This window comes from Pelophylax lessonae (assembly GCF_965119305.1).
Source record: "Pelophylax lessonae genome assembly, chromosome: 3".
In the NCBI taxonomy this organism is placed as follows: Eukaryota; Metazoa; Chordata; class Amphibia; order Anura; family Ranidae; genus Pelophylax; species Pelophylax lessonae.
The window spans coordinates 594,216,569-594,229,047 of NC_138770.1; the positions used below are offsets into that span (position 1 = coordinate 594,216,569).

The 12,479-nt window shown below is 39.8% G+C and overlaps 1 protein-coding gene across 1 annotated transcript in view; it reads left to right on the forward strand.

The window, feature by feature from the left end:
- The window catches only part of ESF1 (ESF1 nucleolar pre-rRNA processing protein homolog), a 128,575-nt gene that overhangs the window by 97,736 nt on the left and 18,360 nt on the right, over window positions 1–12,479 (forward strand). Inside the window, exons 11-12 of the mRNA XM_082252471.1 lie at window positions 8,080–8,170; window positions 10,979–11,055. Of these exons, the coding sequence (XP_082108597.1) occupies window positions 8,080–8,170; window positions 10,979–11,055 (168 nt within the window). The remainder of the gene's footprint in view (window positions 1–8,079; window positions 8,171–10,978; window positions 11,056–12,479) is intronic.

A 12,479-nucleotide genomic window follows, 5' to 3' on the forward strand; every position in this document is an offset into this window, starting at 1 on the left:
CCTTTTTACACATATATATGATTCAAGGCACTACACCATTAAAGGAGCAGCAACCTCACCTATACCTTTTCATTATTTCACGTAGTTTATTATTTCTTACCACATCCATTAGCGCAGGTATATATACACGTATATGTATTTATGTACAGGAGGTCTTTGATTGCTCAGTTCTCAGCCTTCGAAGCGGCATGGGGACAGAAGCTGCATCCACCTAGGTGAGTATTTATTATTTTTTCTTTTGAAGAAATCCGAACTTCTCTTTTAATTTCACTACCAAATATTTTACTTTTGGGATGCAGCTAAAGTTGTCCATCAGTGAGAATCCATTGGGAATGTGTTTTTTTTTTTTTATTTAATGTTTTTACACTTGCCTTTGTTTGGGAAAGGTTACTATGAATTGCCAGGTCCCAGTCTCATGCAGCATAAGATATAACCCATATTGCTGAAGCTGTGTACATTTCTACCGCCTGCCACGTGTTTTAATGTCGGCCTGGCGCTCGCCTTGCACATCAATCACAAACATATGTGACAGAGAGAAAAATAAGCTTGTTACTGCTGTAGCTGTGCATGGGCTTTGATCTTTGTTTTCGTTGTGTTTTGGAATGTTGAAGTGGCCTCAGAAAGCTCATTCGTGCCTGCGAACATATCGAAAGATCTCAGACTGTCGTCGCACAGACGCAGGCAGAGAAACGCACTGCGCAAAAAAAAAAAAAACCTGCACAATCACTTTGAATGACCTAGTCCTTTTTATTTTACTTTTCTCATAAATCTCAAACATGATACCGTAGCAGTTATGGTATCAATCCCCACCAAGTCTCACAGTCTTTACCTTGCACATACAGTATTTCTGTCTTTGCTGTGTTACATTTTCAAATTGCTGTTCTTCAGCTCTTAGATTGTGGGTGGTATAGCAGAGAAGATGTAACAGGTCCCTATATAGAAAAAAAAAAAAATATTTTTTCTTTAAGTTTTATATAAAATGCCCTCCTTTTTGTTTAACAAAGAAACCAATCATCAAGGCTTTATTTAGGCCCGGTTTAAACTGATGCAAATTGACATGCAACAAAGTCGTACTCTATTAATAGCGAAGACGCCATTCTAATCTGTGCAACTTGAGTCACTCCAACTTGGAAAAAGGTTCCTGCACTACTTTGGGGCAACTTCAGCACGACTTGCGTTGACTTCTGTTCAAGAAGTCGTATGCAAGCCGCGATAAAGTCGCGCAGGGATGTTGGCTTCAGTGTCACGGTGGTGTGAACTGGCACTAAAACGATGTAGTTTTGTCTGTTTACCTGACTGTAGAAAAAAAATGTACAGCCCGTGCATGATAAATATTCCCATGAAAGTTTTTTGCCTAAGAAATGTGAGAATCACAGATGCTGTTAGTTTTTCAGCATATTCAGATTTGGAAATGTCCTTAAGTGACTTTTAAAATATTCGATTTTTTTTTTTTTTGATTTTTTTTTATATTGTTTGGAGTGGGACAACACGTTTAGCAACAAGTCCCTTATCTGGTATATATCTGGAACATACAGTTAAAAGAAATGACAAGGAAAATAGGAAATACATCAGGGCTACAGGAGGCCCTCAGCTCACAGCCCCAGCGAACAGTAAAGGAAAAAAGTAAGGAAACAGCAATGAAATAGGAACGGGTTGCACAAAGCCTTCCCAAAGAAACCTGAAAGGGTCACAATCCAAGATATCCTTGTCACCTTTCTCCGCTCCTAAGGAGTTCAGTCTGAATAGCAAACCCTCCAAAACTTCAGTGCCCTCTACCCCAATCGCAGGGGGATCACTTGACCTTTCTGCTTTAGAGGCCTCACTGACTGAGGAGCTATCCCTAACAGAGGTAATAATGGCGGTAAATGGATGCAAATCTGCCTTGTCTGAAATGATTGAACAGCTGAAAGGTATAAAAGAGGAAATGTCATTCTTTAGACATGATTTACAAAAAGTAGGGGAGCGCTCTACAGAGCTGAAAGGCAGAGTCAGTAGAGTTGAAGATTAAATATTTCCATGAACAGTCAAGAAACAGAGTGATAAATTAGAATATTTGGAAAATAGATTGAGGAGGAACAATATACACATACAGTCAGGTCCATAAATATTGGGACATCGACACAATTCTAATCTTTTTGGCTCTATACACCACCACAATGGATTTGAAATGAAACAAACAAGATGTGCTTTAACTGAAGGGAAAGGGAAAATGCCCCAAGAACAAGCAGGAACTGAAGACAGTTGCAGTAGAGGCTTGGCAGAGCATCGCCAGGGATGAAACCCAGCGTCTGGTGACGTCTATGCGTTCCAGACTTCAGGCTGTAATTGACTGCAAAGGAGTTGCAACCAAGTATTAAAAGTGAGTTTGATTTATGATCGTTAATCTGTCCCATTACTTTTGGTCCCTTAAAAAAAAATGGGAGGCACATATACCACCTTTTGTAATTTCTACACTGTTCACCTGATTTGGATGTAAATACACTCAAATTAAAGCTGAAAGTCTGCAGTTAAAGCACATCTTGTTTGTTTCATTTCAAATCCATTGTGGTGGTGTATAAAGCCAAAAAGATTAGAATTGTGTCAATGTCTCAATATTTATGGACCTGACTGTAATGGGACTGCCAGAGAAAAGTGAAAGGAACAACATAAGAAACCTTTTGAAAAATTGGCTTCTGGAGGCGTTTGGGAAGGAAGAACTGTCCCCTTTTTTTGCCATAGAAGGGCTCATGGAGTCCCGATAAGAACCCCTGTCTTGGAAGGGATACCAAGACCAGTGATCATGAAACTCCTTTTCTTTAAAGACAGAGAAATAATATTGCGAAAAGCAAGAGAAATGAAAGAAATTAGGTTTAATGGGGTTAAAATCTAATTTTTTCCCATATTTCTCTGAGGAAGTACAGAGAAGGGTGAGGTTCATGGATCTCAAGAGGCGGCGGTTAAATATGCAATATGCCATGCAAATCCGGTTGGACTGAGTCACAGCACAAGGAGTGGTTCATTTCTTTGACACACCCGCCGCAGCCGAACTTGGTTAGAAAGAAATGAGCGGCCTATGTGAGTTTTGAGGCAAGAGGTATAAATTTCATGATGGGGCAAAAGGGTCTTTATCGGTCTAGTAACACTTTTTTTATGTAAAGGAGCACTGGAATTGAGTTATCATTTAAGAGTGTAGTTGTTTAGAAAGTCACAGGTGTTTTTACACTGACACAAGGTATTTATTATAAGAAGGAATTCTGATATTCACACGAGTGGTGTATGGGACCACAATTATTTCCCTAAGGGGATTTTGGGGAAAGGGGGGGGGGGTTCTTTTTTTGGGGGGGGGGGGGGGGGATTAGAATAAAAAAAATAGACGCACGTATTGGGTATAGAAAGGAAGATGGACATGAGCCTGTTACATTGGAATCTAATCACAAGATTTTGGTGTTTTGTTTTTTTCTCTTTCCCCCATATGTATAGATGGGTTCACATGCTATGCACATAGAAAATATCTTTATTATTTAGAAGTAGGATGGGAGGTGAGGTGATGGATTGCTCATGGAATTTGAGGGGACTGGGAGACCCACTGAAAAAGATAGCCCTCTTTAAGACACTATCAATTCTTAGAGCATCTGTACTTTGTTTCTTTAGTTAAATGTGTCTCCTGCAAGCAGTGTCACGTTTAAGATATAAAGCATTTCCTTATCAATACCACTCAGTGTATACATTATACTCAAGAGGAACAAGTATTTTAATACACAGATCAGTGGAGTCCTCTTGTAGACGGGTTTAAATAGATGGGGGAGGAAGGTACATATTTATATATTGTGTGCTGACTGAGATGCCATGTGTACATGTAAATGTGTACATTCCCCCTCCTTTAAAAAAAAAAAAAAATTATTAATCACCTGTTGGAATTTATAGTTGATAAACCAAGGGTGCCAGTTCTAATAGTAGGAGATTTTAATATGGTGATGAACATTTAGGTGGATAGATTTCCCTCAGGAAGGAGACCAGAACAGAGCCACTATACAGGATGTTTAAGAGAGTGGATTGAGGGATATTTGGCATGAACCATATCCAACAGCCCCAAACCTTTTCATGCTATTCCAGTACGCATTTATCACTTTCTAGAATAGATAGGACAATAGGGAATGACACTCTTATTCCATTAGTAACAAACATTCTCTATGAGGCTAGGGGATTGTCTGACGACTCCCCTCTAGTCCTAGCATTAAAGTTGGGGTGGCGACGGGACAGGGGAGAGTGGAAAGTTAATCCTTTCTGGCTACAGTTAATTTCCCCTAAAGACCACATGATAGAAATACTTAGGGAGTTTTTGGGGCACAATAGAACAACACATGGTATAGTATGGGATACCCTCAAAGCCTATTTAAGGGGAATCCTAATTCAGCAAATATCTCAAAGGACGAAAGCCACTAGGGATTGGGAGTTGAGTATAATGGGGAAAGTGACTGAGATGGATAAAATATATGTAGAGGATCCATCACCAGACAACTTGGCTAAATAGACAGAAATACAACAGTTATACCCAACAATGTCCTTGAAAAAGTCTGAGAATAGAAATGTTTTTTTTTTTCATAACAGGCCCATTACGAAGAGGGAGAAAAATACTGGACACATGCTGGCCCCAGAACATAAGTATGCCTACTATGTCTGTTGAGACTGGAGAGGCGACCATGTGTCCAGTAGAAGTGGTGAATATTTTTAAGAATTATTACTCGGATCGATAAAGGTCTAAGGTAGGGGAGAAAAATTGAGAAATGCGGGATTTTTTACAGGGCCTGCCTATCCCACATCTCACAGAGGAATATAGGGCATTTTTGGAAATGCCTATTACCATTGAAGAACTACGAGAGGCAGTAAGGGAATCAACAAACCACAAAGCACCAGAGCCAGATGGTCTGCCAAATTAGGTTTATAAGGAATATGGAGAGATAATGTTACCGGAGCTGCTGCAGGTGCTGAATGAGTTATTGGAGAAGGGAGAACTACCTGGGTCAAAGATAGAGGCTACAATCATAGTATTGCAAAAGGAAGGGAAGGATCTAACCCATCCTGCATCATATAGACCAATCTCTTTGCTTTGTGCAGACGTTAAAATATTGGCGAAAGTACTAGGTTAACTAAAATAATCCATACTATAATTACCCAGACCAATGTGGATTTATTCCTGGCAGATCAACATCGTTAAATATTAGGAGATTATTTTTAAGTTTACAAATTCCATCAGAAGAGTTGGGATCAAGAGCCATATTGTCCCTCGACGCGGTCAAGGAATTTGATAGCATTGAGTGGAACTATTTGTGGTTGGTGCCGTCGGTATTTAATGTTGGTCCCATTTCTATAAATTGGATCAAACTGTTGTACGCTGGCCCAAGGGCGGAAGTGAAAATGAATGGAAGAACCTCTGAGTACTTTCCGCTGTTCCGAGGGACAAGACAGGGGTGCCGATTGTCGCCCCTGCTTTTTGCTATGGCGATGGAGCCTTTGGCCATTAGACCAGCAGAGGATATAAGAGGTTTTAGAAGAGGGAAGGAGGTAGAAAAGATTTTGCTTTATGCAGATGATGTCCTTCTTTTTTTTAAGAGGATGTGAACCATTCACTGAGCACAGTGATGGATATGGAGAAAAGATGTGGTTCTTTCTCGGGACTCTCCATCAACTGGACGAAATCTGTTGGAATTTGGTTTAAGAAAGTCTTTTTAGTAAATTGATTTGGAGGAATGGGCAGGCTAGAGTTCATCTGTGAGTACTACAGTAACTGAGAAACAAGGGGAGTTTGGCCGTTCCCCATCCATGGAGCTTTTTTTCTGGCAGCCCAGCTACAACAAATAGGGGGCTGGGAAATGGGTAACACCACCTACTATAGCTCACGAGCCTTGTTGGCATGTACCCTACATATATCGCTTATAGAAACCTTGGAAGCAAACTCTTTGGGGGGGGGGGGGGGGTCAGTGTCCGTCGGCAAGGCTGTATGGAAGGTCAATAGATTGGTACACAGGACTTAGAGTATACACCTATCTGGGATAATAGATGTTTAACCACTTATGGACCGGAAGATTTTCCCCTTTAATGACCAGGCCATATTTTGAAATTTGGCACTGCGTTACTTTAACGGACAATTGCGCAGTCGTGCGAAGCTGTACCAAATAAAATTGATGTCCTTTTTTTTCCACAAATAGAGCTTTTTTTTGGTGGTATTTGATTACCTCTGCAATTTTTTTTTATTTTTTGCACTATAAACAAAAAAAGAGCGACATTTCTGAAAAAAAAACAACTATTTTTCACTTTCTGCTATATAACATTCCAAAAAAAATGTAAAAATCAAAATGTTTTAACATTTTAGGCCAATTTGTTTTCTGCTACATATTTTTGGTAAAAAAAAAAAATCGCAGTAAGCGTATTTTGATTGGTTTGCGCAAAAGTTATTGCGTCTACTAACTACGGGAAAGATTTATATATATATATATTTTTTTGGTTTTTTTACTAGTAATGGTGGCGATCTGCAATTTTTTTTTTTTTTTTTTGTGGGACTGCGACATTGCGGCGGACGGATCGGACCCCTAACTGATATTTTTTACACTTTTGGGGGGACCATTGACATTACTAATGTAATCGGTGCTAAAAATATGCACTGTTACTGTAATAATGACACTAGCAGGGAAGGGGTAAACACTGTGGGTGATCAATGGGTTAAATGTGAGCCTAGGGGAGTGATTCTAATTGCATGGGGGTGGGGCTTATGTAATGACCATAGAGACCTGTGATCCTATATAGAAGGATCACAGGAGCTCTGTGATCATTCCAGAGAGAACAATAGTCAGCTGTGTTTACAATACCTGACCGTTCTTCTCTTTCAATGGGGAACGATCGTGGGTGTCGAGCGGCAATTGGAGCCGCCTGCCCCATACATCGAGTCCCTAGCTGCCTGCGCGCGACCAACTTAGCCCTACATTGGTTCGCGCAGGAGGGCCAGCCTGCTGCAGTATATATGCGGTGGGCGGTCCGGAACCGGTTAATTGAGCTCATGGAATTGGAGAATTTCAGTAATTGGAAACAGAAGGGAGTACGTAGACTATCCCAAATATATGAAGCAGGGATTTTGAGGACATTCCAAGAACTGGAAGAGGAATTTGGGCTCTTAAATGGAGTTTTACAGGTATTTACAATTGAGACGTGTTGACCACACAATTTAAGGAAGGAGGATTTAAAGGAAAGTGTTATTGAATGATTATTACTATCCCTGTATGTGATATTTTTGGTTATTGAAGGAAAACAATAAAAAATATAAGAATGAAAAAATACTATCTATCTATCAATACTATTAATTGAAACTAAACCGTATACATAAGATTGCTATGCTCTTCGAAAAAATGGCACTTAGGCAGAGATGCATGTGGTCTGAAGCTGCATCACTTGCAAAGACCAGAAGGATTTTGATTGGTCTGCACCATCATTGTGACAGTGCTGACCAATCAGAATCCAGAATTAATTTGGTCTGTCCTGTAAGTGGGGATTTCAAATCACTGTACCACTTGTGCGGCAACCCCGAAGTTAAGTACAGAAGTACAGCGTGGGGGATTGATGTCCATGTTTACATTTTTTTCTGTGAAGGTAAACTTACATGATCTACACAGGCCAGGTTGATGGTTTTGCACACGTATCACACAAGCCAGAACATAGTTCAGCCTTCTATACATACAGGGGTTGCAATCTTTGATTTGTGTGTGTCTTCTGCACAACTTGGCAGGTCTGAATTAGGTAAAAGAAGACCTGATCTTTCATATGATACCTTAGTAGGTTTTCTGTTCTTTAGGTAATCTTTGCTCCTTTACAGCATATTATATTTTTTGGGGGGGGGGGGGTACTGTTATCTCAGGTTATCAGGATATTTATTTATTTTAACAGTTTGTTATGTTTTATATTTGCCAAATTCCTTCATTCTATATGAAAACTTTCATAAGTTCTTGAGCTGCTGTTTTAGTTGTGTAGTTTTTTCTTTTGCACCATTTAATAAAGTCAGCCTGTAGCTTCCTGTGTGTTCATGCAGTGTGTCTACCACCATATGTTTTGCAGGAGAGCATAGAAGAAAAAGATAAAGAAGAAGAGATACCATCTGATGTTGATTTCAGTGATCCTTACTTTTCTGAGGAATTGAAGAAACCAGGTAATCAGAGAATTGGAACTATTGGAACAATCTGTTATTCCTGCATTGTCTTAAGGGACACGTCTGTTGAGAAAAGCTGCAACCACTTACCTTTCTCAAAAACTGTGGCTGTCATAACGACTTCTTGTCTTCAATACCATCTGTCTGTGACCAGATAAAGCATGCAGATTAGGAATTTTGCCTTTTTACTTACTGCGTGTTTTGTTTGAGAAAGTTCTGTGGCAAACAACTAACTAGTGTTTTCAGTATGAGGTCAGCAAATATGGGGGATTTAAAGTGTTTTTTAAGTCAGGTTTTTTTTTTTGTTTTGTTTTTTTTAACCTTATTCCCTGCATTAACATGATTGTAAATGTTTTTTTTTTTTTTCCTTTTTTTTTTTTTTTTTTTCCTTTTTTTTTTAAATAAACATGTTATACCTACCTGCTCTGTGCAATGGTTTTGCACATAGCAGCCCCTGACCTCCTCTTCTCTGGTCTCCCGCTGGTGCTCTGGGCTGCTTCCTATGGTGGCACATGTGTGGGCTCAATCCCAAGCTCTGCTGTGTTTCTCAGCCCTGCCCCCTGCTCCCCTGTCACTGTATTTAATTGACAGTAGCAGGAGCCAGTGACTCCCGCTGCTCACTGACTGGGGGGGGGGGGGGGTTTACTCTTAATGAAGAGAATGCATTAAGGTAAAAAAACCTGAAGTCTTTACAACCACTTTAAGGTAAAAAAAAAAACCTCACCACTAACTGTTCCTCCTTTCCTCCCTCCCCCGCCAAAAGCTGAGCCTGTCAGCGATCCAGCTCTGTGCCTGTCTGCAGGTCTATTCCCTTCACTTCCTGCTCTCACATGAGACTCAGGCAGCAGCAGGGGCTATTGGCTCCTGCTGTTGTCAATCAAATCCTGTGAGGAGGAAGCCGGGGGCAAGGCTGAGCCTCGGGGTTTGTCCATGAATGCACACAGCGCTGCTCAGGAGCACCCACACATTAGCCTCCATAGCACACAGCTTGCTATGGGGGCACACACAGGAAATAGGAGTGGAGAGCGCCAGCGGAGGATTCCAGAAGAGGAGGTAAGAAACTGGTTTGTGCAATAGTATTGTACAGAGCAGGTAAGGATAACCCCTTTTTTTTTTTTCTTTTTTTTTTTTAATTAAAAAAATTGTCTTTACAACCACCACTTTAATGATTTATTGTTGAAGGATAATCTTTCCCTTTGGATGGCCACCCTTATACTTTTTTTTAAACTGTTACGGAGTCTGTTACTTTGCCTATTCAGGGATAATTGGCTTCCCTGTGTCCCAAGTCAAAGTTGGGAGTTCGAAGCCTTGTTTAACTTTCTGTTATTTGGTTTCAGAGCCTATACAGAGTTTACTTTCTCCTCCTCCAGTGTTTGGGCTTGGTGATTTGGTCATTCATGCCCAAGTATTGCATCTGATGTGCCATGATATCTGAAAGAACTGAGTTATTACTAGGGGCTCCAACTGAGAGCCATGGGGGCCAACATGGGAAAGGTCGCTATCTGTTGGAAAAGGGGTTTTCTCACAAGAGAGTTTGTCACTTTAGGCAAGTTAACAGATTCTCTTTAATGCTGACTGACTCAAATATTCAATTAGCACTATTTTAACAGTCTTCATGGGATGATTTTTTTTTTTCTTAAATGATTTGCTGGAACATCTGAAATATAAGACTTGAATTACACCTAAAGGCAAAACTTGGTTTTGGATGAAGTGGAAAGGGATTCAAAACACCTGGCTTTTTCTGCGGTCTGTGTCCCATTCAAGAGATTCACCCTTTCTAAAGCCCCGTACACACGAGTCGAAATTCGGCCGGGAATTTTCGTCTGACGACCGATCTGCCGATTTTCGGCTTGTTAGTATGATGCTTCCGACAACCGACTCTGACTTTTCGGCCGAAAAAAATCTGGTGTGCAGGCTATAAAATTTTTGTCCTCCGTCAAAACACGTCCGATTTTCGTGCAGTCAGTATAGATTTCGTCAGGGAAAAATCTAATGAGCAAGTCTGGGCATGCTCAGAGAAGAAATAACACAAAGAAAGCAAACCAACACATGACATCACTTCTGAAGTAGAATTTTGTCGTGGGGGAAAATTCGCGTGCAGTCTAGGCACATTCCAACCAACAAAACACCACTCTGGACAAAAGATGGACGACCGGTCGGCGGAAATTTGTTGCGTGTGTACGGGGCTTTAGTGTCCTGTGTATTGTTCTCACTGAGAGGGAATGTGAAATTGGGTTGTCATCAGAACAGGAATAATGGAAAAATCCTCAAAGGGGCAAACTAGTTCTGGTGACCACCAAGAATTCCCTCACTTTTCATGGAGGTTCCTCTTGTCCTGTTTTGACTATGTGACAGGAAGTGAAAGGAAATCTCCCCAATAGAGACAGCTGGCAAAAAAAAAAAAACCTGATACAGTCCTCCGTTATGCTATCCAAAATAAAAAAAAAAAAAAACGTTTTGCTTTTAGTTCTACTATAAATGGGAGAACCTTGCTCCCAATATCTTTCCAATGCCAATCTTTTGACCAAAAACCTACCTATGAATTTAGTGCTCCTTTTAATGCCAGGTATGTGACTAAAAGCCCACATATTCATTTAGTGCTTCCTCCAGAGCCAGGTATGTGATAAACCACCTGCATTTTCATTCAGTGTCCCCTCCTTTGTCAATCATGTGACTATATTGAGATGTATGTTTTAAATTTAAAAAAAATTCAAAACCATTTATGCTAATAAACTCATGTTTTTGGCATTACAAATGGCACAAAATTATTACTAATGTCAACACATTTGATTTTGGAATCTATCATAGGTATAAAGAAAAACTTGACAGCTGGCAAGAATGAACAGACATCTTCTGAAGATGAGGAAGAAAAAGAGAAGCAGAGAGTGAGTATAATGGTTTAGCGTTTGCCCCTGTAAAAGTGGCGCTTTCGTTTTTTAGAATTTTTTTTTTTTTTTTTTTTGCTGTCTGCTTTGAAGAGAGTACCCCTCGCTTCCTGCCCCTGTAAAATGGAACCCCCCCCCCCCCCTTCCAGCAGGGACACTGCAATAGAGATCTGATGGAGGTTATAATCCTCGGCCACTATGTTCAAAAATTAAAAAAAAACGTGTTTAAGTTGTGCTTTAAAGTATATCTAAACCCAATCTTTGAAACTTGAAATTGCGTTAACATACAATTTAAATATGCCACTTTTATTAAAATAATTTGATAATTAATTAATAATGATTCTGTAATGAAGGTCTTTTTTCAAGGCACTACTTGTAATTGGGTGACAACTGTCTCCTGACTGTTCTTGTGTTGTCACCCTGCCCCTTGCATCCCTGATGTAGACTACAATCAGCTGTGTGTGTATGTGGATACTTAGCATACATGGTCCTCTGTCATTGCTACTAGGTAGCTAGACAAGATCAAAAATGTACAACCAGCATTGGAGCAACTGCATGTAGACAGGAAGTGGTTGAAAGAGATTGGTAGAAATCGGAAGCACCGAGAAGCAAAAAAAAAACATGGAAATAGTGGTGAAAAGAAAACTAGCATCTATTTAGTGCACAGTGCTTTAGAAAACGAAATGTCCTACTATTAGCATTTATATCTACATTAATCACAGTATATTTTGTTTTAAACACGTGTCCTTGCATATCAGATACTAAACATTAGGCTTATCTGCAGATTTATTAATGAGCTGATCCCTTCAGAATAAGTCCATTGTCAGTTTGAGGCTTATTTATATAGGATTGAAAAGTTTTCCAAAATATCTAAATCAATCTTAAAGCTGAACTCTAGGCAGCTAAAAGTAACACAAATTAATGCAGCTCTGTAATCGTGAATACATCCTTAAATGTATTTCCTAATAATAGTGCATGTTGGAATTTCTGTAAAGAAGAGCTGGAATGTAAGAGGAAGAAGTAGAACAAGGAGTCAGTCGGTCTATGTGCTAACAAGGAGCAGGCTAATAAGAGGAGAAAGCGGAGTAACATACAGCTCATCTCTGTCCTGTTTCTCCTTTCACTGTCCAGCCCCAGGGTGGGTGGGTCCAGGATGGGCTCAGAGGAAGTGGGGTGAATGATGCTGGCAATCAGACTGAACATGGACATCTAGAAAAAAAAAAAGTACTTTGGAGGAAATCTCTTGATTAAAGCAGAATATTGCAAAAAAAAAAGCTGGTCATATTTTTTAATCTTTTAATAGGATATTCATTGTTATCTTGTTTTAGCAAGAGCTATGCTTTAAAGCAGAGCTCCAGTCATTTCTATGTTTATTAAAAGTCAGCAGCTACAAAACGTGTACCTGCTGACTTTTAATAAATACA